This window comes from Musa acuminata, chromosome BXJ1-2, assembly GCF_036884655.1.
Source record: "Musa acuminata AAA Group cultivar baxijiao chromosome BXJ1-2, Cavendish_Baxijiao_AAA, whole genome shotgun sequence".
Taxonomy (NCBI): domain Eukaryota; kingdom Viridiplantae; phylum Streptophyta; class Magnoliopsida; order Zingiberales; family Musaceae; genus Musa; species Musa acuminata.
In genome coordinates, this window is record NC_088328.1 from 11,983,606 (window position 1) to 12,011,093 (window position 27,488).

General features: G+C 38.6%; 1 protein-coding gene across 4 annotated transcripts in view; it reads left to right on the top strand.

Annotated features, from left to right (window-relative positions):
- The window catches only part of LOC135595489 (protein GRIP-like), a 66,485-nt gene that overhangs the window by 18,345 nt on the left and 20,652 nt on the right, over positions 1 to 27,488 (top strand). For all 4 annotated transcript variants that reach the window (XM_065086480.1, XM_065086461.1, XM_065086471.1 and 1 more), the window contains 10 exons: positions 5,446 to 5,571; positions 10,668 to 10,776; positions 10,856 to 10,935; positions 12,565 to 12,693; positions 12,778 to 12,878; positions 13,870 to 14,003; positions 14,090 to 14,187; positions 14,258 to 14,377; positions 17,989 to 18,016; positions 18,108 to 18,166. In XM_065086480.1, coding sequence (XP_064942552.1) covers positions 5,446 to 5,571; positions 10,668 to 10,776; positions 10,856 to 10,935; positions 12,565 to 12,693; positions 12,778 to 12,878; positions 13,870 to 14,003; positions 14,090 to 14,187; positions 14,258 to 14,377; positions 17,989 to 18,016; positions 18,108 to 18,166 — 984 coding nt within the window. The remainder of the gene's footprint in view (positions 1 to 5,445; positions 5,572 to 10,667; positions 10,777 to 10,855; positions 10,936 to 12,564; positions 12,694 to 12,777; positions 12,879 to 13,869; positions 14,004 to 14,089; positions 14,188 to 14,257; positions 14,378 to 17,988; positions 18,017 to 18,107; positions 18,167 to 27,488) is intronic.

A 27,488-nucleotide genomic window follows, 5' to 3' on the forward strand; every position in this document is an offset into this window, starting at 1 on the left:
AGAAAGGGAAAGTTCTCATGGCCCTCCAATACGACCTTCATGGGTGAGCTCCGTTTCGGTCGGATGGATGGCTTCGAGACCTTCATCGAGTTAGAGGGCAACGCCTTGTCACGTACTAAGCTGGTTTTGCTTAAGTCGTGTGGCACCCTTGCGTGTCCGTCCGCAAAGGTCAGCCTCTTCGAAACCTTTTATGGTCTCTTAGGACCTACAAAAGAGAAAATATGTTAGAGAAAACATTTCACTCGGGATCCAGAAGCAATCATTTCAGCAAATATTTCATAGTTAATGTAAATTATAAACAAACTTCACAAGCTATGAACGGTCGTACAATAAAGGGTCCAAAATGGTCCACTACAGATTGAAATCCTCACAAGTGCTCACATGACACAACCTTTGTTTGCACGCCTAAGACGACCACCGAAACCAACCAAAATGAGGCTGCTAAGCCTATTGTCAGCCCTTTACATATTGTGCAAAGCATGAACAAAACCGAAAGATATAAACATATATGAGCATTACATCAAACACTTACATTTACAATTTTGTCTGTGACATTCTTCCTCACATTTTCCTTCGACGTCCTAGTCGAAGCCTTTGCAGACGCTGTATCTCCTCGCTTTTGTTGAGTCTTCAATCTTCTGCTTCAGTTACAATGCGCCTCGTGGTTCTCAACTGCACTCCGACGCTGTTGTTGAGTAGTCGAACTTTGATCTGTTATGCTGCTTTAACTTGCCAATGACTTTTGACTCTGGTGTGGGGTCGGCTGAGTTATGTTGATCTTTGTTGGTTCCTGCAAATCTCTCAGATGAAGGAAAATACCACCTTTGTATGCGTTAGTATCTCAAATGCTTCATGCCGCTTAGAACTGGGTAGATGCTTGTTGGAGCTTTAACGAGCATCACCTCATAGATTTTGAAGTTTTTAGGTCTCTCCTCCGCAAAATTTGCCCATTGATTTTTCTTTCACTTAGTTGTCACTTCCAAGTAGGTTCGTATTACTTTCGCTTTCGATTGACATTCTGTTGGGAAATGAAGTGGACAATCTACTTTCAGTAGCACTGATCACCATTGGTGAGGAGTTAATAACTATTGTCTTCCCTTAGGTTTCTTCAAAGGGTCTTTGAACCTGTGCAGAGCTCTTCTGCTAGATAGATAAGAGAATTGGGGTACTCGATTTCACCCATTCTCTTAAGAGTTGAGAAGGCAAAGGCTACTTGACTTTGCTTGCCTCCTCGAGGGTTGTACTCCATGCATTGAGCTAGTTACTAGCCTTTGCCCACTCTTTGCTCACACTTCCGAAGCACTCGAATTGTTTGTACTCCTTGCGTTGAGTTAGCTACTGTGATTCACCTTCTCAATACCATCGAACTTCTAAAATGCAAAATGTTTTCGCCCTAACTTGGAGTAGGTCTCTAATAGTTTTGGTTACCTCTGTGATTGTACTGTCTTCTCCATTATTCTGCTGTCTATTCCTCTAAGTAGCAAAGGTACAACACCGCGTACTGCCTACTTCGTTCCTTGGTCGAGCACTCTTGCATTGACCCGAAGTCCTCCACTTTCAGCTATCTTGATGAGAAGCTCGTTGACACCGGTCTTACGAAGTTCCCTAGCTTCTGCCCTTCAGCCTTGTCTCGGTAATTGGAGTTTGCCTCTGCATTCTTCACCTCCTCAGCCCCTTTCACGACCAAGCGCTCTCTCTCCATGAGAATAAGAGATTGATGATTTCATGGAAGTCCCACCTCTACGGTACCATGGTGCTGTCATGCCCATAGTCTTACTATCCGTCGCCTCGCATCTGCGTCCCTTTCTTTACGATCGGTAGATCTACCTCTGTGGCATTATGGCACTCCTCCGAGTTCACCTCCATTCTAACCGATGCTTGGTTTTGGGTAGTTAAGTCCCTCTAGACTCGTCGTCGCTTCCTCGCTCCTTTCGACCACTTGCTTCAACACCTTTGTGTTCTCTGAGTAGTTTCCCTTGGTCGATGGAAAGACGGACTGTAACTCCCATACATGGCCACCGCCATCATATTGCAGGGTTTGCGTCGATTTTGTTCTCCTTAGCTTTCTTGGTAGCAACATTCGCTTACTCGACCTTTTCCTCTGACTTGTCGGGCTCCATTAAGCGAATATGAGCTGTAGAGCAATTCAACTCTCAAACCGCTTCGATTATATCTCTGCATGATCAAGTCCCCCCCCCCCCTCTCCTTCCCCATGGGCCTAATTGGTACTTGCATTCGAAATTCTCTCTCGATGGTACACTACACAGCTCCCATATGTTGATGACTAAGGCTTTTATCCGATGCAAAATTCGATACTGAAGACCCACCTCTGTGATACCATGACATTCACTCCTTGAATCCATAGCCTTTCTTGCCATCATATTGTTCACCAAAGTGGTGCTCTCAGTAGGTCCCGATTATACCTCCGTATGATCTAGTCTCTCACGGGACTCCCACGTGTGTATCGCATTGCCATGAACTATTCCACCACGATCCGTTGCACCATGTCGCCTCCTAGTGACATCTCTATTGCATTCTGATCATTGTGGGATGAACTTGGATTGCGATTCGTCCATGTGTGGCCTTTGCTAGCATATCGTAGGGCCTCTTCCACTTTCGATTGTGTTTGCTCCATTGGCAATCGACCTTCGTCCACCCACTCTCGGGTCATACCCATACGAAGCATAGCTCTAGGATAGTCCATCGCTTAGCAGCTCCCGAAGTCCACTGACTTCGCTGAAATTGGTACACCATTGTTTGGATCTTGAGCCTCTGCCCCCACCCCCACCAACACAATCTCCATTGTCAACCACTTCCTTTATGGCTGTTTAATCTCGAATTTTGATGATGAAACCAATTGATAATGTTTATCTAATGTGCGTTTGAGTGACGCAGGACTAGCTTCGATCAGAAGAGGCAAATTGATTAAAGCAGGAGGAATCAGACGTTGGGCTGGAGCAAACATGTCAGAAGATTGGACGTTGAGCCGAAGGATCGGTCGACGTGTCGGTAGTAGGCTTCGGTCCGTAAATTCGGGCATCGGGCCAAGAAGATCGGACATTGCGGACAAGGAGATCAGATGTTGCGAGAAGACAATATACTGATTGGGCAATATGCCGAAAGAGAGGATATGCATTGAAGGATCGGACGAAGCGCTAGAAGAACCAATGACATGTCGGACAACAAAGGATTCGCTTGTAATCGATTATGTCTAGATCTAGTTAGTTTAGAGTCTAATGGAGTCAGTTTAGAATGTAATTAGACCAACTTAATTAGGGGTCAACTAGGCCCAAGTTTGGGCTGTGTTGGGCCAAGTGAAAGGCCCAAACAGTGACCCAACAGATGGAATCGTCGTGGCATAGTCTGCGAGACTGTGTCAGATGGTGGTACTATCGGTCTGGGCGGTGGTATCGCCTAGACTCAGTCTCCGAGACTGTCAGGCAGTGATACTGCCAGACCACCGCCCAAACATAGTCTCCCAAGCGATAGTATCGCCAGACTGGGCGGTGGTACCGCTCGTACCCCGAAATCTCGAGGATTTGAATTTTGGCTCTAAGTTTTGAAGCCATTTAGAGTCTATAAATACCCCAGCTATTCCTGCATGGAGTAGTAAGAAAGGTGATCAAAAACTCTGTGTTTTTAAAGTTGAAAACTCTTGTAAAGTGTAGAGTCCCTCATCCTAAAGTTTAGAGACCATTCTAAGGGAGAGTGTGAGGGAAGCTTTGTAAAAAGGGGTTGTAAATGTTCTCTCTTGAACCTGTCGAAAGGAGAATCAAGTTGTAAGGGTAGTTGATCTTCACCCATTGAAGGAAGATCGTTAGTGGATGTCGGTGGCCTCGACAGAAGAGGAATTAGTGGAGTGGATGTAGGTCACGACGACTGAACCACTATATATATATATATATATATGTATATATATATATAAACGAGGCGATGTCACCCCGCTTGGGAGAAGAGAGTATATATATATATATATATATATATATATATATATATATATATATATATATATATATATATATATATACCGAGCGGTATACCGAACAGTATATCGCTCGGTATACAGTTTCATACTGTATCGAGCGAACATTGAAACTCCAGTACGGTACGAAATTGTATACCCTGGTCATATGCTGATTTCTGGTTGACGGTCTTGAGGCACAAAACATAAGCTATCTCAACCAAGGTATGCAATTTCGTACCGTACCGGAATTTCGACGTTCTCTCGGTACGGTACGAAATTGTATACCGAGCGGTATACCGTTCGGTATATATATATATATATATATATAAGGCGACGTCGCATCGCCTCGACGACCTCGCCTTTTCCTTCTCCCACGCGGGGCGACGTCGTCGAGTTTATATATATATATATATATATTATATATAAAATATTTTATAAAAGATGACGTCGTGTCGCCTTTTCCTTCTCCCATACGGGGCGACGTCATCGAGGCGACGCGACTTCGCCTCGTTTATATATATATATATATATATATATATATATATATATATATATATATATATATATATTTATATATAAAATATTTTTATAAAAGGCGATGTTGCGTCGCCTCGACGACGTTGCCTTTTCCTTATCCCAAGCGAGGCGACGTCGCCTCGTTTATATATATATATATGTATATATATATATATTCTTATATATAAGGTGACATCGCTGAAAAAGGCGACGTGACGTCGTCTTTTAATATATATATATATATATATTTATATATATTTATATATATGGTAACGGGCGGTCCGTGTACCGGTAAGCTGACGTACTGCCCGTATCGGGCGGTATTATTCGAAAGTGCATACCTTGGTCTCAATCCCTTGGAAACCTAGGTGGCATTGAGACATTTGAGGCCTTGGTTATATGACTTATGGATGGTGCAACATATTTAGTGTGCTCTTTTCTTTTCGACGAAAGTGCTAGGTGAATATTGGGCTTGCACCTGCCTTCGGACCCCTTTGTGTGTGACCATTGAGTCTATTTGCGATATAACCTTTTATGTCAACAAAAGCTAATTGTTTTGTATTGCTTGCAATCCTGATTATCTTGCTCATTTTGTGTGTAAGGTGGCATATTACTTGTGTTTTCGCCTTTCTAACTTTTTCTTCTTTGTGTAAGATTAAGGTCTAGGCTGACACTGTATATTTATCATACAAAAGATTTGAGATGTTTGTGCAAATCACTAGGAAGTTAAAACCTTTTATTAAACCATGTAGTTGGTAATTTATGCATTCTAATTTAAATAAATTTTACTCATTTTCCTACTTTTGGTGACACATTCCTTCTGTTTTTGTAGTTATTTTGGATGCTTTCTATAAATGCATTTCTTGAATTTTTACTCACATGAGTAATCTGCAATGTCCTTAGAACTACAATTAAACTGGGATGGATAAGATGATAACAAATGTGCTCAATCTTGACTTTTCCAGGTCTTACTTGCTGAGAAAGACTCAAAGATAGCAGAGTTGGATGCAGCTTCAACAGGTGAAGCTGTAAGACTTGGAGCTGCACTAGAGGAAATGAGAGGAGAGCTTAATCATCTTAGAGACCAGCAAGTAAGAAATTTAACGTTCAGATCTTTTAGTTGATATATGAATTGGACATAGGTTTGGAACTGATTGATAAAATTCTGTGTTGCTTGACCACATTTTCCATATGAATGCAATGTTATATGCTCTTGCAATTGTTGTAGTAGTAAATTAATGTTCTTGTAGTGGAGTGAGTTGGTTTGAATGTGACTGAACTGTTTAACTGGATTCTTGGAATGAAACCAAGGACATAAAACTTATGTTTTCTGATGGCAATCATGTATTATCTTAGGATTGAGGACGTTAAAGTTCTTTACCTTTTTATACATTTTCTAGATCTTGGAGCTCATACTTGATTCTTACAGAACAATATACTGAAGTAAGTTGGTTCATGTTGAAATTGTTGTGTTAAGCAAGCAAAGCTGACACTTGTATGATATTAATTGATCTTCTCTATTGAAGGGTGGTTTGCTTACATCATACCAGTGCTAGACCAGGAATGACCAAGTTGGATGTTCTTGGATTTGGTTGTATTTTAAGAGACATTTTGTTAATTGTTGGATTTTAATGATGCGAGAGATCACTTATATAGTGCTACTTCTTTTACCATTTATCTAGAAGGAAAGGGCAAATCCTTCATGTGCCACACATCTTTGTCTGCATATTTACAATATCCTATTTGCCAGTATTTTTCAAACCTTCTTGTGGAAGTATTAGATTATAAGAAAAAGGATCAATCATCTCTTTGATATTATTGGCCATGGGATTTATTCGGATAGGCAGTTATAAGCATGAGGATTTGCTGTCTAGCTCAATATCGTCTAAGAACTTTCTTCTCTTTGCCCTTGTCTTTTCAGTCGTAAACAGTGATTTCAATAGGCGCTCGGGCGTTCGCCTAGGCGTTCGGGCGAGGCGAGGCGAGGCCCGAGCGCCTCGCTTCACTTCCAGGCGGCGCACTTCAAAGAGGCGCCGCCTGGGCGCTCGCCCGAGCCTAGGCGCCGAGCGCTTCGAGCGAGCGCCTGGGTTAAACCAGGCGACTGAACTAACGTTTTAGGTCTGGTTCGGTCTCCGGTGCTTTAGTTGGTTCAATCAAACCAACTAAAACATCGATATCAACTGCCGCTGCCCAACCCTAACCCTGCTCGCGTTCACACTACCGCTGCTATTGCTCGCTGCCGCTGCCGCTGTCGCTGCTCGTCGCTCCCGCTCCCGCTGTCGCCGCTCGCCGTTGTCGCTGTCGCCGCTCCCGCTCCTGCTGCCGCTGCTCGCTGTCGCAGCCACTGTCGCCGCTGCTTCTATCACCGCTCGCCGCTCCCGTTCCCGCTGCCGCTGTTGCTGTCGTCGCTCGCCGGTCTCGCTGCCACTGCTCACCGCTATTCGTTGCCGCTCCTGCTCCTGCTACCGTTGCCACTATCGTCGCTCGCTGCTCTCGCTGCCGCTGCTCACTTTTATCGCTGTCGTTGCACCCTCGGTCTTCCCTTACACTCCTCTTCCTTCTCCTCTTTCGAAAGTATACTGTTAACAGTATACTACTGTTAATAGTATACTGAATACTGTTAACATTATACAGTATACTAGTAACAGTAATGTATTTGTATTTATTAGATTAATGATATATTATTTTGATTTTAATACTGTTAAATAATTATATTTATTAATTATATTATATATTTTAATATTTTAGCGTTTCGCTTCGCTCGGGCGAGCGCCTAGCGCCTCGGGCGTTTTTGGACCTTGGCGCCTTTTGGCGCCTAGCGCTTTTTAAATCACTGGTCGTAAACCAATTGGCTGGATCTATGTGTTGTAGTTGTCATCTTGGGTGGCATGAGCAAAATATTGTTCCTCACTTAACGCGTCACGTCGCTTTGAAATTCGATCCGCATCACTTCCTAACATACGACCATACTCGAACCGAGTACCTGCGTCTTCTCAGTATTCCTTGATCTGTTTAGAAATAAATCAAGATGGTAGTGGTGGATCGCCATGTCCATAATTGTGTCATCCAGGTTCTCTTCTATATGCAACAAGTCTATCATCAGATCTCAATCATCTTGATAAGACTGTGGAGTAAATGGATTTAACTCAAGCTTCATTTATTCCAACTCATGGCTGGGCAGTTGCAAAGATACGTCATAGTGGACTCATTTCAATTTCTCCAAGTGTTTGCATAATAGCTAGTTGTAAACTTTGGTGCGTATTAACGAGATTATGGGTTAATTACACTAACACCCACTGGATGATGTGGTGTATGATAGGAACCATATTGTAATTGTTCTCAAGTGAGAGATGTGGATCCTTCATATTGTACCCACTTGTAAATCACAAAATGACAATTGAGTTAAGATCGTAAATGTGATTGAGTCGAACAAATTATAGACTGTAATTTTGATGCCAGGATCCATATATTGGCATGAAATGATAGTGTTCTTGCTTAATATGCCATAGACTTCTTGAAATAGATGCCTTAGAGCAAGGTCATTAAGTAATTTTTCGTGACTTGATGTGCTAAACTGTACAAGAGCAATATGGTGTTATTACTAATGGCACTGATGACATTTACACCAAAGTTTGTCATTTCTGGTACCAGACCCATGTTGGTCCATGGTTGGACTAATACAGGTCTGGTCTATGTTGGTATACTAACACATGATACATACTATAGTAATCTGTGCCCCCAACTCGACAGCATTGTGTATTGCCACTTTTGCATAGCTCATAAGTATTATTATGCTACCCAAGGTATGTAATTTCGAATGGTACCGCTCGTACCCGACGGTACGTATCGGTCCGACGACATACCGGTATGCGGACCGCTCGTTATCGGACGGAACGTGCTACAGTGCTACGGTAAGAGGAAGAAATATTTAAAACCGCTCGGTAACAGTGATACAGTGCTCCAACGATCAAATCCTTCTTCTAGTATTTAAATCCTTCTCATAGTATTTAAATCCTTCTTTCCTATTTCACTCTATTACATTATGATACTCTTAAACTATCTCAAACTTTTTTTTTCTCACATTTGTGCTCTCCTAAACTCTACAAAACAACGATTTGTGAATTGAATCGAGGTTAATTTGGGAAGATTAAGAGGAAGAGCTTTCTAATCAAGAGGTATGTTTACATAAGGACTATCCATAATGGACTGAAATACGAACATTGCATAAGATATTCTTCAAAGCTCGAAAAAGATATGTGATACTATTTTTACCTAATTTATATTGATTTTGCTAAACTTATGCTATTACTATATTTATTTCTAACTTAAAAATCTTATCCTAACTTTTTTTTTTATTTTCAGGTATTTTTGAAGGGTTTTTCACCTAAATTAGGTGTACCGCTAGGTACGCCCTGGTGTACCGCTCGGTTCATGGTACCGTACCGTACCGAGCCAGCCTCGAAATACCAGTGCGGTACGGTATTGCATACCTTATTGCTACCACATGTTGACACTTTTGACTATGGAGAACTAATTGAACTGAGATGGTCAAATATCATTGCCACTGCCATATTTGTATCAGGATGAATCACCAAACCCATGGTGTTTTATGGCCTCTTGCATGTACTGTTGCTTCAATGATGTATGAGTGCTACAAGCTCAGGATTCTCGTTAACATTGCCCATCTGATCCTCATATTCATCACAAACAGGCAGCTCAGATGCCACTTGTCCGGGTCCTCCCTCTGGGTTATTCCTGCATCTTTAAAACATTCAATACTGCCCGAAAACCTCATTTGATTTCTTGGAGAGGCTTCATACATTTAGTTATGTTGGGGAATCCTCTAGCCAAATATTGCTTCAGTTGGGATATTCCTAAGCCTCGACCAATGTAGTCACAGGTGGATGCATTGTCAAGTGATTAGCGATGATCCAATCATCCAAGCAATGAATACGCTATCACATGGGATTGGTACTTTGTCGCTTTTATACAAACAATAACAAACTGATTTAGGCAGCAATTATGGAAGTTAGACTCAGATGTTGGAATATGCAAGTACTGCCTACATCTAGATAAGATCTTCGTAGGTATAAAGCTCAATCATCATGGATCTAGGTCAGATTCCTGTGGATCTAGCCTAAATGTGCTCTATGTAATACACAGATTTGACCTGGATCTGTACAAATCTAGCCTACATTTGCATGGATATGAACATATCTAGCATAGATCTAAGAAAATTTAGGCCATATTGGTATGATTCTAGCCTAGATCAATGACAATTTAGGTCGTATAAGTACATATTTAGCCTAGGTCTATGTGAATCTAGTCCAAATCTATGTGCATCTAGGCCAGATTTGAATGGGTTCTGGCTCGGTCTGAATGAAATTTCAATGGATTTGGATAAATTGTAACTGGATCTGAGTGATCGAACATAGAATCAAGTTGATCTATATGCTAGATCTGTGCATGTCCAGCCTCACTTAGACAAGAAATCACCTGGCATTTATCCACAGATTTGGGAGGGAAAGCTAAAATCTAAGTTAAAAGCTATGAAACCATGACCTTAAGGTAAAGAAATCACAAGAATACAACTACAATTGACATCAAGTCACCAATTTGTGTTTGAGGCAAGGATTTTAATTTCGAATGATTTGTTGATGACGAGACTTGATGTACTTGAGATCAACCTCAGATTTAAGAAAGATCAAGTTTGTAGAGTGAGATTGAGAGTGCTTGGTGAAAATATGAGGGCTTTAATTTTGTGTGAGAGCTGTTTAATCCAGATACCTGGCAGTATACATACCATTTAGTACATTTATCAAAACCAGGTGTTAAGTCTGGTCCGATGACCATATTGGCTGTTAAACTCAATATGAAATAATACTGAGCATTCAGAATTAGACCTGTAAATACTGGCCCATGTTGATTGGTATGGGTGAACATAAATTTCTTGATGCAAAATTTTCAGGTTGTGGAATTCCTGAATGCATAAATATTAATTGATCTATAAAAGCATAGAAGAATCTTTTTATTCACCTTTGTGTTATTGTTCCGTTTATGTTCACCTTTGTGTTTTATGGTCATAGATCTGCAGAAACAAAAAGGCTACTGTTCCTCCAAATTGGCAATTATTGAACATCTTGTAGTGTATTTTACATCTATGCCTTCTTTGCTTATCTTCTTTCAGGATAGAGAAAAACAAAACTGGGAAGCAGCTTGTCAGTCTCTCCGAACTAAGTTGGAGGCATCTGAGAACACATGTTTGCGATCTGAGATTGAATTAGCTAAAATGAGAAGTATGTTTCATTTAACTTTGTTTAAGAAATTTTAATTTATGAGGATAAGTAGATGTTATTTCTTGTTTGTTTTTTGTAGGTCAGTTGGAACTAGAATCATCAACAAAATACCAAATGTTGAGTGCAAAAGATGCTGAACTTATAGTTGCAAAAGATGAGGTACAATTAATTTTATTAGCCAATTGGGCTTTACAATATTTAGTCTTATGTAAACATGGTAGGTTTTAGTAAGAAGATTCTATAAATTTGCTTGAGGTTTGGTTGGAAAGGCGAGTTCTGGTGATTATGTCTTGAATTTTGGGCTTTTTTTCCCATAAAAGAAACAGATAAAGTTACAAAAGGAGAAAGCAAAAACATGTTAAGCATCACTTAAGAGATTTTAAATTTGAGCAATCTTATAATCATAAGAATAGGTTGTACTCATATGTAGGTGTAACTTATTTTCATCCTATATGATTATCAATATGACTTTGCTGAAATTTATAAGATGATGGGCTTATATGCTTTTGATTCATTATAGCTTCAATTGGTAGTTGAAATTGTCTTTAATTTTTCTTTAGATCTTGCTGCTATGCAACCATCCTTAAAGATTCTTGAATGAGGGGACATGTCTCGTTCATATGATATTTCTGAAGCATCTACAATTAGCATTCTAATTTTCCAGTTTCACACTGGCACCATCCAGTATGTGTAAGACAGATAGACCAATTGTTTCGCAGATGTAGATTTCAAGAGACATCTCACACAGAGGGGTGCACAAGTTCCAAATTTGTTTGGTTCTTTAAAGTATTTCCTAGCCTACTGAATTGTTCATTTCTCAAGACTCGAAACCAGATAAAGAAAAAAACATAAGTTGTATGGTTTGGTCCAGTCTTGTGTTTGGCTTCTAAACTGTAACTAAATGCTACATATATTGATTAAAATATACATAAAATATATTCATGATCAATAATATGTTTATTTATTTTTATATTTTAACTATTTTATTATGGTTGAAAAATATCATCCACTGCATTTATGAGAGTAAATTATACTACCACTATATTTTTTATGTAAATATGAATTTATGATATCAAGTTCAGTATGTTCTGGGCATTTTTTTGAATCACGAACTATGCTAGACCATAAGTCACCGAGTTTGAATTTTTCAAACCTAATTGAATCATTTAGTTATTTTGGATTTTGGTGTGTGGTTCATTTGCATGCCGTTGACCATGCAAATATAGTATGTGCAGTATATTTCTATATATATATTTTTGAATGAAAGTCAATAGTGTCATTAAAAAAAGACCCTGAGATTATATGTAGTAGAGATACATGACTAAATTCTTTTGATCATCACTCTTGAACTACATCTTGCCTAGGAAAAAGATGCTAGCTCTACATCAATATTTAATTTCTAAAAAATAAGCCACTAGTGTTGCTAGTTTTCCTTCAATTATGCTTTGCATGTTCACAGAAATTTGATTTTAAAGATTCAGGTGCATCCAATTAGGTGAAATTTCTATCCTTTAGATTTATTTTAGTTGGCTGTAACTTATGGAAATTTGTGGAAATCTACTTGTATTCACCTTGAACAATTAACATTAGACAAATCATAGCTTTAAAAATGCCTAGTAGTTCACAAGCAGTGGATCTTTAGGACAAATCTCCCTGGTTATCCATCCCGATTCCAGTCCTTGCACAATTGTAGTTTACAAAATTTATACTCAAATGTAAATGCCTTTTCCAATAGTTACTTTTGATTTTATTGAAAATTTATCTGCTTCACAATTTGCATTTTTGCAGATCATGCGACTGGAAAATGAATTTTCCGCATATAAGGTTCGTGCACATGCACTTTTGCAGAAGAAGGATGCTGAGCTAGCTGAAGCTAAGAACTCAGAATTGCTGAAATCTCTTGAACAAGCTGTGAAAGTATTTAATTTTTTATCTTCTATTTTAACAGTCCACTGACATCATTGAAACTGTTCTCTAAGTTACTAGCTGCTCATTATTTAGGAAGCTGAAGCAGAAGTAGCAATAACCTTAGCAGAAAGAGAGAAAGCTGTTAAAGCTCTTGAAGTTGCTTTGAAGGAACATGATAAAGAGATTGCATCAAGGTAAAGTTACTGATGGAAATATAAGTAGAGGTTAAAGATTGTTGAATTGCATCTGATTTTAACTGATCATTGCATTCGCCAAGGCATTTTCAGTTTCATGAATAATTTAGTGCTGCACCATAATACGAATTATAATCCGAAGTCAGCATTCAGGTCCACCTTTGTGACTGTTGTAAGGTCATCTTTTAGTTATTTGTTTGAAAATTACTTATAAGCATCTTATTTGCTGGAAAAGGAGTTAGATTCTCTGATAATGTTTTTTTTAGAGAGAAAATTTAGGTAAGATCCATAAAACCAGGTGCCTTAACCATGGGCATTTACAGGTAAGCCTGAAGCTGTCCTGTGCCTGTCAGAGGAGATGGCAACCATCTCCATTTTCATGGAAGCCACTGAATTTGGTATTCTTTTATTATTTAAATTTAGTTCGTTGTCAAAATTAACCTTGCTCGCTACAGTTAACTGAACAGTCTAAAACTTAGGGTATTACATGTAATTCCAAATGTTTCTTTGGCAAATCCTTGGGCATTTTCTTCTCCAGAAAGTCAGAAGTCGAATCTTTTTTTTGTAGATCCTCCAAAAATTTTTTTTAGATATCCTAAATATTGTTATCTGAAAGGATATATTTCCATGTTCATAAGTGTGAGGTTCTAAGTTTTTTAGTTGCTTTCCCTTGGCCGGTTATCATGTTTTTCTGTGTTGTCTAATGTAACTATGTTTATTGAGTGGAATTTGTTAATTAAATTGTATGAAGTTCTAGAAAAGATTTTTGATTGCATACGATATGAGAATGTAGGATAGTCAGGAAACAACAATATATAACTTCCCACTAATTATGTAGCCTTGAATTTATTGTCACTGGTGCGTGTGAATTCATGAACTTTCAACTTAAACAGCTTGGACGTAGTTTTCCCTAGTATATACTTGATAGCTACAAATGATTTTGTAACTTCTATGCATGAGTTTTATAATTTTAACCTGATATTTTTATCAGGGATACTGCTCTTAGTGATGCAGAGGGTCAAATAAGAAGTATAACCATGAAACTTGAGTCTACCACTGCTCGCTACATGTCAGAAAAAGATATGTGGCAGAAAAATTTGGAGAGTATCGAAGAAAGTTGGACATGTAAAGTTGTAAACCATCTCAGATCTATAGCTTTTCCTGTATATGTTTTTTGTGCATATGTATTTATGGTGACTTGGATATTTTAGTAAAATATGGCACCTTGGAGGCTCAAAAAGTTGAACATTCTGGAGATCAAATGCAAAAGGAGCTAGATGATCTTAAGCAACGATATGAGAAACTGAAGGTATCTTGCACTCATGTTGGCAATTTGTTTCAATCCAGCTTGTTACAAACTAAGGTTCTTTTATTTGTAGGAAGAGCATGATATCTTTCGTGATATTGCTGATAGAACAATTGAAGAGAAAGAGAAGGACATGGCGAAATTGATAGAAGATAATAAGAATCTTCGTCACTTATTGGAATCAAAGCAACATGTATATATATTCTTATCATCCTTTTTCTACTACAATCAGTAACTTATATTCCAGTTTACTGCTATATTTTAGTTTGAGATTTTCTATTGCTTTAACTGTGAACTGATGAACATCATATTTCACTAGTTAATTTGGTTATGAAATTTTGAGCTTGAGTTCTTTTATGCATGTTTTAGATTTTTGCACAATGGAAAATATGACTACAGCATTGCAATGAGGATTTTTTTGAGATGATCATTCTATGAAATTTATCTGATGCGAGAGAAAAGCAAAGAGGGAACGGTGATATGAGAGAGGAAAAATTTTAGATCGAGAGTTACTTATTGCCTGAAGGTTGCTCTGCAAAGGGTGTTTCAATAGTTATTCTAGTATGGTTATGGTAAGAAAAGTATTACCTCCACGTTTAACATCTTGTATATACGAAGGATTTCCTAAAAAATTTTGGACGATCAACCTTTTTACTAAAAGGATACCTTACAAGGCAAGGTTTGTCGTCTCATGCCATATAGGTGATGCCAAACCTGGCTCGGGCTGGTATGTATTGAGCAAGGTATACAGTTTCGAATGATATCGCTCGGTACGGGCGGTATGTACTGGTCTGACAGTAAACTGGTACACGGATCGTTTGTTACCGAGCGGTATTTTTTTATTTATAAATAAATAAATAAATAAATAAATAAATAAATAAATAAATAAATAAATAAATAAATAAATATATATATATATATATATATATATATATATATATATAAAGGCAACGTCATATATTTTTTTTTTACTTTTATATATAAATATATATAAATAAATAGATATATAAAGAAAAGATTATATATATATATATAAAGGCAACGTCACATATTTTTTTTTTACTTTTATATATAAATATATATAAATAAATAGATATATAAAGAAAAGATTATATATATATATATATATATATATATATATATATATATAGGTGACGTCGCCTCGTTTTTGTGCGACGTCGCCCGCCTAGGAAGAAGAGAGGCAACGTCGCACATTTTATATATATATATATATATATATATCGAGTGATAAACTGCTCGGTATACAGTACTGTAACGTATCGAGAGAATGTCGAAACTTCGGTACGGTACGATATTTCAATCCTTGGTATCAAGAAACCTGGCATATCATATGTTGGTATGTCAGTATGTATTGACAAACCCAAAAATCATCAGAAAAGCCCCAATAATACTTAAAAAATAAAAAAAGAACTATTTTAGAGCCTTTTAATTATAATTTAATGTAATTTTAATTAAATTTTAATAAGAATAAAATAGTGATTTCAAAAGGCGCTCGGGCGCTCGCCTAGGCGCTCAGGCGAGGCGAGGCCAAAGAGGCGCCGCATGGGCGCTCGCCTAAGCCCAATCGTCGGGCGCTTCGGGCGAGCGCCTAGGTTAAATCAGGTGACCGAACTAGATTTTTAGGTCTGGTTGGTCTCCGGTGCTTTAGTTGGTTCAATCAAACCAACTAAATCACCGATATCAGGCTCCCTCTCGCGATTTCCCCGACTTCCCAAACCTTGACACTCGCGATTTTGCTTCCGAGATTTCTTCTCCGATGTCGCTTCTCTCTGCTGCTGCTGCCACTGTCGCTGCTCGTCGCTACTCGCTGCTGCCACAATCGTTGCTCGTCGACTGCTCGTCGTTGCCACGATCGCTGCTTGCCGCTGCTGTCGCCGCTCCTGCTGCCGCTCGCAGCTCCTGCTCCCACTCCCGCTGTCGCTCGTTGCTCCCGCTCTAGCTACAGCTGTCGTCTGCTACCGCTATCGTTGCCTCAGTAGCCTCGGTCTTCTCACACTCTTCTCACTATACTATTAACAGTATATTAACAGTAAACTGCTAACTATATACTAATAATAGTATTTTTATTTATTAGATTAATAATATATTATTTTGATTTTAATACTATTAATTTTTATTTATTTAATAGTAAATTTTTTATTTAAAAAAATAAAAAAATATACTATTATGATTTATTTATTTATTATGATTTTGTACTCGATTTTCTTAATTTAATAGCATATTTTTTATTTAAATAATTATATTTATTAATTATATTATATATTTTTATATTTTAGTGCCTCCCTTCGTTTGGGCGAGCGCTTAGTGCCTCGGGCGTTTTTGGAGGCGCCTAGTGCTTTTTAAATCATTGGAATAGAGTCAAGATAAGGATGAGATAGCGAATTTATCTTTTTTTACATGGTGGAGCAACTTTGTTGCATGTTCTTTCATTTCTTCTATTGTTGATGTTGAATCATTTACAAAGGTATGAGCAACATTGGGTTACATGTAAAAACTTGAAGATTTTAGTCTATTAAAGAATTAAACTGAAGCAAATTGTATATACCTGCTTTTACCACCAAGTTGAACAATGAGATTCTATAGCCAATAAATCGAGGTTCTCGATCCTATGAATTTGTATATCAATATGATACGTATATTAGATCTAATATTGAAATTACTTCCATGACATAGTGTATTGGTAAACCGTATGCCATTGGTGCATCAGCATGGAAATAGCATGCCATTGAATTTGTATATCAATATGGTATGTCTGTCGGACCTAATCTTGAGACTGCTCCCATGACATAGTTTATTGGTAAACTTGAATGCTGTTTGTGCATTAGCATGGTAATGGTTGCTCCCTGAACATCATGAATGATAACGATGGTAAGCTCTAATCATCGATTAGGATGCTTAATTGAGAAAGAGAGTAGGTGTAGCCTAATGGAGGGAGAATCATCAAAGATGGTCTATTCATGTAATGGTTATATAACCACCGATTATAACCATGGAGGATATCTGCAAGATCGTGATTGACTCAATAGTTTACAGTGCTCCTCTTCTAGGTATGTCAAGACACCATAATAAACCGAGATTATCTGATTAACATTGACTTTCTCTTTTGTTGGACCAACCTAGAGTGGGAGAAGTGGGAAGAGTTTTGGAGGAAATAGGTTAGGAGGACATTTTAGATGATTGTGGCTAGCAACATAATGATGGATGAGGTGATCAATGGGCTCAATGCTACGGTTGTCATAGGAGCTGTAGAAAGCAATAAAAATCCATACCAGATTTCTCCCTTTTAACTCGAACTTCTGGAGTCTGAGTTCAAGATACACAAAGTAGCAGAAAGGGATTAGTATGGAGAAATCTAATTGTTTTTTTATTCCTATGTGAACCTAAAGAAGGTCCATATTCTATTAGGTAGATTTTAGTTGAGATGCTGGCAATTGGCATTATGCTCCTATTTATCGAGTATGTGCTCATGCCTTTAGCATCTATCAAGTTGCTGGTGTAACAAATGTCATAATGTATTCTAAATTAAGTGTTGATTTGTATTGCCTGGTTTCTTATACTTGCTAGTAGCATACTTCTTTGGCTGCATCTCTTGGGGATTAGGCTTTGTAAATGTCATGGGTTGCATAGTACATTTTATTACTTGTAAAAACCTTATTTTTTATTCATTTATGATTGACTGGTTGTCTCTTTCTTTTGCTGAGTATTAAGAATTTGTTTTATATGCATTTCCCCTTTTATTTTCTTAATATTAACAAAGGAATTTTATCTGACACTGTTTTTCAGGTTGAACATAATGGAAAACAAAACTCAGGTGATGAGAAGTCTACTGATCCTTGGTATCAGTTTACAAATTTTTGTTTGAAATAGTTGATTCATGTTCTCTTTTTATGTCGGAGTTTCAGCTTCTCAGAAGGATGATGCACAATTGTTGAGCATAGCAGCAGCTGAACAACAAATTCTGGTAATTCTAGTGAAGCTATTTTAATGCCTTTTTTTTCTAAATCTTCATTAACAAACAACTTTTTTTTCATCTGTGACATCACGAATAAATTGGCTTATGTTGATGTTATGGATGTCTTAATTTGCGGTCCTTTTATTGATAATATTGATATGTTCAGCATGGGCCATTATGGAAGTTAGCATTATCCATGCTGACTGGATTGTGGAATGGTATCTGCTGGCATGCTGTAGAGATTATTAGCAATGTGCTGTCACATGGGAAAAAAAAATAAAAAAGTTCAAAAATATAGAAACTAAGCAGGAATCTTTTTTGTTGACACCCAAAAAATACACATTCATCTCCAGTTACCCGATGCCTTCCCTCTAACATGTATATAAGTGGTAGAAATGGGACTCCAAGTGCCATGGGAGTGGAATTTGGATCTACAACCCTTGAATGAGTTGACATCAAGGACCATCGTCTCATGTTGATCAGTGGTATTAGTACTAGGCCCGATTGGTATTTACTAGTTGGTATCGTTGTACCATATGTGGGTACAGTTTTAGGGAAAAGGGCCAAAAAATGGCTGAAAGTAAAAAAAAAAACCATTTTAATGGTTTTTGTCCTAATTTAATGGTATTTGTATTTGTATTTTGATAAAAATAGTGTAAATAAGTCATAAATGAATAGGAATTGTTGGTTATTACGAGGAGAAAGTGGATTTATCTTTTTTGAATCATCGAGGAGTAACTTTGTGGCATGATCCTCCGTTGATCTTGAATCACCTAAATACGAGTTAGAGACGGTAGATTATATGTGGAAACTTTATCCAAATAAACGGAAGTCATATATACCTCCTACCACCAAAATGATTGATGAGACTTCATAGCCGATAGATCGGGATCCTCGATCCTATGAATTTGTATAACAATAAGGTATGTTTATTGGACTCAATCTTGAAACTGCTCTCCCAATATATTGTATTGATAAATCATATTTCATTGATGCATTAATGTAGTAATAGCTATTGCTTGATTATCACTAACAACACATGTTGAGGAGTCTCTTGAGGCAAGTATGACTTTGGCATGTATGGTAGGGAGGTTGGAGTACATTGGAACCTCTATTATCATCATTAACCTATTGTTATATATCATCAGAACAATCGGACTTGAGAACAAATGACTGGCTATCATCTTACATGTTTTGGGCATAGGATCCTATTTGTGTTGACATTGTAGAGGCTCTATTGCACAAGGTTCGTTGTATTATAGTGTACCGAGCGGTATGTACTGGTTCGACAGGGGGTCATGTAACGGTGGTACATCGGTACGTTCCCATGTACCATGTGTTGGTATGCTCGGTATGACTCAGTATAGCTCGGTACGTATCGTATCGACAATTGGTTGATACATCGGCACGAACTAGTAAGGCGAACCATGCTATCGCATGTGCTCAAAGTCATCTATTGGCTTCTCCTTTCCTTTATCCTTTCGACCATAAACGATACATGTGGATCCTCAAGCTCCGTGATTTGAATCTTCAATGGCATGCGTGAAATGTTTATCCTCCGTCAATGCTCCACTATGAGGTTGAGTTGACGGAACAATCTGTTAGGATCGGAGCGGCACTAAGAGGGGGGGGGGGGGTGAATTAGTGCAGCGGCTTAAAACGTTGGTTTCGACAAATCTTTCGTACGATAAAAATCGGAATCGGAAGTGCTTAAATTGAAAGCGTATTCGCAAAGTTGTGCAGTAAATGTAACGAGGAAATAAAGCAAGTAAGAGGGTTTGCAGTAATGTAAATAGCAGTAATGAAATGCAAACCAGAGATTACGCCGTTTTTAAAGTGGTTCGGTCAAGTGACCTACATCCACTTGCGAGGCCCCTCTTCGATGAGGCTCCCACCTTCCACTAGCAAATCTCTTGAAAGGGAAGGGTAAATACCCCTCTTACAACTTTTACAAGCGGTTCACTCTCTTACAGATTTTCAGCAAGAAAGAAGGAGGTGAACACTAGCAAATTGAAAACAAGAAAGGCAAAGACTCTTCTAAGACTTTTCTCTCAATCACTTGCTGCTCAAAAGTTGTATTCTCAGCTGAAACTTGAGGGGTATTTATAGGCCTCAAGAGGATTCAAATTTGGGCTCCAAAAATTTGAATTCTCTTATGTTCCCGATGCTGGCGGTGCCACCGCCCAGCCAAGTGGTGCCACCTCCTAGCGCTCGGGTGCTGGGCGGTGCAACCGCCCAGCCCAGGAGGTGTCACCGCCCAGCTCTCGGGTGCTGGGCGGTGCCACCACCCAGCCTGGGCGGTGCCACCGCCTAGGCCAATTCAGCTCACTGGTTGGGCTCCAAACCTGGCCCAAACCAGTCCGAACTCGGGCCCAATTGGCCCCTACTTGGGTTATAGGATTAACACCTAATCCTAACCCTAATTAATGTGCTAACTACAAATTTAAAGACATTTTCTAAGCTATTATAAAGTCCGTAAGTCAAGACTTCTTCCGACGAGCTTCCGACGAACTTCCGACGGTCTTCCGATAAACTCTCGGAAACCATTCTGCGGACTCCCGGCAAGCTCCTAGACTTCACGATTTGATCTTGGCGAGTTCCAATGAGCTTCGGTAAGCTCCGATCTTTCTCGGTGAGCTCCGCGAACTTCCAACGAACCTTCCGGCGAGCTTCCGAAAAACCCTTCGGCAAGCTCCCTACTCATTCTCGGCTAGTTCCGGCAGCATTCCCGACGAACCTTCGGACTTCCGTCGAACTCTCGAACTCCCAACGAATCCTTCGCGCTTGACTCCAGCACTTTGTTTCGTTTTATGTCTTCATCGTTATCGTAGTTAATCCTGCACACACAAACCAAAACTCAACTCCGATCTAGACAATTATTACAACGCGAATTGACATTCTGTTGCCCGGCACGTCATTGGTTGGCGCTTCGTCCGATTCTTCGGTGCATCGTCCTCTCTTGTGGCTTGTTGCCCAATCGGCGGTTGATCTCCGCAACCCCGATATCCTTGGCGCAATTTCGCTCTCCTTGGCTCGATGCCCGACGTCCGAAGCATTCAGCCATCCAATATCCTGACGTGATCTCTTCCGGCGCAATGTCAATTCCTCCTACGTCAACTGTCTAAACCTTATCGAGTAGACCTGCATCGCTCAAAATGCAGTTTAAATCATAAACACATATCAAGTGGTTTCATCATCAAAACACGAGATTCAACAATCTCCCTCTTTTTGATGATGACAACCACTTGATGACGGAGTTAACCTTAACTCCCGGAGTTTAAACAAACTCCCCCTATCAATATGTCATATTGATAGAACCTTGAATTCAAACTGAATTCAAGTCATTGCAATATTCATCATGAATACTTGCAACACATCATCATGAACATATGCATAAACTTATGCAGATCATGTCATCAACATACTTCTCCCCCTTTGTCATCAACAAAAAGGAGAAGTACAACTATTCTTTGTGTTTGTAATATAAGTTCAACTCATTGCATGAAAAACATAATATTAAGTTTTATCATCATGCAGTTTTGAAGCTAGAAAATTTAGCAAGTAATGCATTATGCTTAGGACATTCAAGCTATCAAGTTTTAGATATGCAAGTTTTACAGCATACAAGATAGCACTTTTGGTAATGTTCAAGATAGTAAGTTCTACATCATGTAAGCTAGCAATATTGAGATATTCAAGAAAGCAACTCTTGCTTCTTGAAATATGCAAATTTGTCAAGTTTTGCTAGATGCGCAAGTCATTGTCAAAAAGAAGGGAAGACCCTTATATCAATTTTTATATTATGACAAAGGTAAGTATCATTCTTATTTGTGCATCATTATATATTCAAATTAAAACATACACAATTTCAATAACCTTATTTTTCATGCACGATACCGAAAAATAAATCAATCATCATTAATAAGCATATCATATATGATACTCAAACATTAAAATTTTCAAGCATTTATCAACATGTTGATCATGATTCCAAACATTCATCATTTAAAGCATTCATGATACACATCATATGCAATAAATACATCATGTACATCATTATCATAAGTATTGCATACATCATTTTAACTTTATGAATATTTCATCATTGCATGCATCATACCAAAACATTTCAAGCCATGCAAGCCATAAATACAAAGAAATCATGTCATGAAGGATAAAATCATTTGAATACCAAAAGACATGATTCATATAGTAAATATCTTTTTTAAATAAAATATCAAGAAAAATCATAAGAGTACAAAAAAGAGATCTTGTTTTAAAAGAAAAATCAAGTAATAACTCCAAGAACTTACAAGGAAAAATCATGATTCATTTAGAAAATCTCCTCTCAAGAGAATATCAAGTAAAATCATAGAAGATCGATTAATGAGAAATTTTGATTTATAATAAAATCTCATGTATCAAATGTCGAGAAATCAAAATGATGATTTATAAAAAAAAATATTACAAGTTATATTCAAGAGAAAAATCATCATTCATTTTCAACTTATTCAATTTGTCACATCAATATTTCTTAGATATGCATGATACCAAAACATGGTTTTAAATCTTTAACAGATAACATGCATAAATTGAAAGGAGAAGGGAAGAATTCAAACGTACAAAGATTTCAACCATCTCATAAACAAATGTAAGACCAAGTCATGAATCCAAAATTCCATGAATCAAAATGATCATCAAAGGTAATCTCATGTTATTCCAAGAAATCAATATCATGATTTTGATAAAACTCATTTCAAATTTAAATCATCAAAATCATCAAAATAAAAACATTACTTTCAAGAGATTCAAAATGGTATACATAGATTTATCATAATAAACATCAAGATCAATAGGATAGAGAAAAATAATTTTTCAAGGAAAAAATATTTTCCTCTTTTTAGTTGTTTCAATTCATATGATTTTATTTCACTTATACCAAATAAAAACATGTATAATGTTTAAAATCGAAAGTGTAAGATTTATTACAACAAGGATTAATAAGGCACTTTCATTATTGTAAAAATCAAAAATCCATAAATCACAAGATTCATATGCATAATTTTGAAATTTATTAAGTATGATCATTATGCATGACACTAAGACATGGTTTCAAAATGTTTAATATTTTCATTACATCATTATGCAATGGTTTCATTTAACATAATTTTGAATGATTCTTGTAGATAACTAAAACTTCTTTAGTTTTAATTTATGTGATTGACTTTATATTAGCATGCTCAAGTTTTGTTCTTATGTCAAAAACATACATCATGTTTGAAAACCAAAGACAAGGTTTAAAAAAAATATCATCAAGCCTTCCATGTAAAAACCATGCATTATCATTGAAAGTTAATATGGAAATCATCAAAATACATATTCTTGCTTCTCAAGCACATATATATGATTATTTAAATCTAACATTTTATTCTATTAACATAAAACATATAATTTTCAAGAAAAATAATCATTCAAAAGAAAAGAGAAAATGCATCATGGAAAACATCAAGTAATTTCAAAATAATTCAAGAGAGTTGAGTTACTTACCTTGTAGTCGAAGCCCGTCAAAGCCCAATTCTCCGTTTCACCTTTGGAAGTTCTTGATTCATCCTTGGTTGCCTTCCTCTTCTTTGGCCTCTCCCTCCGTTCAAGTTCATTGTTTATTTTAGATTTTTTTTTAATAAACTTATTAAGATTTAGTGTTCGAAGTTCAAGTTCATCATTGTCCTCATCACTTGAGTCATTGCTCAAGTGGTATTCATTTGTCCGGGGTTCCAAATCCTTCTTGTTCTTTGGAAGGTGGTTCAAGTGTTCATTGTGTTCATCATGTGCATTGCGCATCATTTCAAATGTCATCAACAAACCAATTAGTTCTTCAAGTGGAAAAATATTTAAATCTTTTGTTTCTTATATTGCGGTTATTTTAGAGTCCCACCTTTTTGGAAGGGATCTTAAGATCTTGCTTACGAGATCAAAATTCGAAAAATATTTACCAAGAACTCTTAGATTATTGACGACATCCGTGAAACGGGTGTACATGTCGCCTATAGTCTCGCTTGGTTGCATTTGAAAAAGCTCAAAATCATGCAATAAAATGTTAACTTTCGAGTCTTTGACTCTACTAGTTCCCTCGTGCATGATTTCAAGTGTTCGCCAAATATCGAAAGTCGTTTCGCACGTAGAAATCCGATTGAACTCATTTTTGTCCAAAGCGCAAAATAAGGCATTCATAGCCTTTGCGTTTAAAGAAAAATATTTCTTCTCCAAATCCGACCATTCGTTCATCGGTTTAGAGGGAAGTTAAAACCATTTTCAACGGTTTAGTGTAGTCCAATCCGTTAAACAACGGTGGATGAAAAACCGATAAGCTCTCTTGAAAGCCATGAAGAGCCATTTCTCTCGGGTGTAAATCCAAAATGAGAAATACCGGGCTCTGATACCAATTGTTAGGATCGGAGCGGCACTAAGAGGGGGGGGGGTGAATTAGTGCAGCGGCTTAAAACGTTGGTTTCGACAAATCTTTCGTACGATAAAAATCGGAATCGGAAGTGCTTAAATTGAAAGCGTATTCGCAAAGTTGTGCAGTAAATGTAATGAGGAAATAAAGCAAGTAAGAGGGTTTGCAGTAATGTAAATAGCAGTAATGAAATGCAAACCAGAGATTATGCCGTTTTTAAAGTGGTTCGGTCAAGTGACCTACATCCACTTGCGAGGCCCCTCTTCGATGAGGCTCCCACCTTCCACTAGCAAATCTCTTGAAAGGGAAGGGTAAATACCCCTCTTACAACTTTTACAAGCGGTTCACTCTCTTACAGATTTTCAGCAAGAAAGAAGGAGGTGAACACTAGCAAATTGAAAACAAGAAAGGCAAAGACTCTTCTAAGACTTTTCTCTCAATCACTTGCTGCTCAAAAGTTGTATTCTCAGGTGAAACTTGAGGGGTATTTATAGGCCTCAAGAGGATTCAAATTTGGGCTCTAAAAATTTGATTTCTCTTATGTTCCCGATGCTGGCGGTGCCACCGCCCAGCCCAGGAGGTGTCACCGCCCAGCTCTCGGGTGCTGGGCGGTGCCACCGCCTAGGCCAATTTAGCTCACTGGTTGGGCTCCAAACTTGGCCCAAACCAGTCCGAACTCGGGCCCAATTGGCCCCTACTTGGGTTATAGGATTAACACCTAATCCTAACCCTAATTAATGTGCTAACTACAAATTTAAAGACATTTTCTAAGCTATTATAAAGTCCGTAAGTCAAGACTTCTTCCGGCGAGCTTCCGGCGAACTTCCGACGGTCTTCCGATAAACTCTCGGAAACCATTCTGCGGACTCCCGGCAAGCTCCTAGACTTCACGATTTGATCTTGGCGAGTTCCAACGAGCTTCTTCGGTAAGCTCCGATCTTTCTCGGTGAGCTCCGCGAACTTCCAACGAACCTTCCGGCGAGCTTCCGAAAAACCCTTCGGCAAGCTCCCTACTCATTCTCGGCTAGTTTCGGCAGCATTCCCGACGAACCTTCGGACTTCCGTCGAACTCTCGAACTCCCAACGAATCCTTCGCGCTTGACTCCAGCACTTTGTTTCGTTTTATGTCTTCATCGTTATCGTAGTTAATCCTGCACACACAAACCAAAACTCAACTCCGATCTAGACAATTATTACAACGCGAATTGACATTCTGTTGCCCGACACGTCATTGGTTGGCGCTTCGTCCGATTCTTCGGTGCATCGTCCTCTCTTGTGGCTTGTTGCCTAATCGGCGGTTGACCTCCGCAACCCCGATATCCTTGGCGTAATTTCGCTCTCCTTGGCCCGATGCCCGACGTCTGAAGCATTCAGCCATCCAATATCCTGTCGTGATCTCTTCCGGCGCAACGTCAATTCCTCCTACGTCAACTGCCTAAACCTGATCGAGTAGACCTGCATCGCTCAAAATGCAGTTTAAATCATAAACACATATCAAGTGGTTTCATCATCAAAATACGAGATTCAACACAATCGACTAGCCATTATTAGTCGAGGCATTGTTGTTGATGTCGCTAGGCTTTACAGACGAAAAGGGGAGGTGTCTCATCGCTAGATTGAAATTATTGCTCTTTAATTCTTTTCCAAGGGATCGATCGATGGTACCGCCTTCCCCTTGCTCTTCTCCTTCGTATGTTGGGAATGCTTCTGATTGTTGACTGCCACGACCTCGATTAGATTGACTTGAGGTTGTGCATCACCACGTTCTGATTAAGGGCACTCTTCCTCTTATTGTGGATTTTGTTCCCCTTCTATAGCCTCAATGATAAAACGAGATGGTCTCCTACTTTATCAAGTAAAGGATCCCTTATGTTCTCTTCTGCTTTGGCACATTTTAGCATCGAGCATCAGTTAAGCATCTTCATTGTGTAATTGGAGGTCAAAAATGATTAATCTTTGATTCCTTTAGTTCTTTGTTGAGCTTGACTCACAATAGCTTTAAAACAGTGTAATACACATATACTAGCTTCTCCAAGCATCTATATGATAGCCGGTTGTGGACTTTCATGTGAATCAAGGTAAAGTTGATCAATTATGTTTGCATTTGCTCAATGTCGTCTTCAAGTTTCGTAATTTCATGTCATATCGGCATATCGAGCCTTGTTTAGTACGATACGCACCGAGGCGTACCGAGCGGGAGTGGGTAAAGTCTCCATGGTTGATGAGATTGGAGGAGCTATTGAAGTCTCCATGCTTGAGTTGTGCCGCCTCCATCGTCAATGATCCTATGACGGCTCGAAATGAGATCTCCACTGAGCTATGGCTCGACATATGCCGCTGTTGCAGTAGTTGCTTACTGCTGAGGATGGAATATCATCTGCAGGGTAGAGGTAAATTCTCTACTTTGCTATTCTTTGACCTCCTATGCAAAAGGCCGTGGTGGAAAGTGCTCTGGTCGTTGGCAGTGGTGGCTCCACCGAAGGGGTCGTCCTGGGTCTCGTCATGGAGATCCGACGCCAAGAACCGGGCGAACATGGTCTCGGTCTCGGGGCTGGAGGCTTTAACGGGGAGGAAGTCCTTGCAGACTTCACCGAGTAGGGAGCTCGAGGCTGATCGATATCGGAGGAGATCGGAGCTCATTTGCTATTGCTACTGGCGGCAGAGGAGATCGGATTCGGCTTTCGTTGTTCCTTATCCACTGAACGGATTGGCGGGCTGGTAAGGAAGGTTGAGATCTTTCGACGGCCGTGCCAAAGGAGACCCGTCCATCACGTCTCCTCCCTCTTCTCGACTCCCAAACTACCCTCTCCTTGCTATCACTTTAAATCAAAAGAAGCTTCTTTTCCCACAAAAGATTTGAACCCACAACTTTTG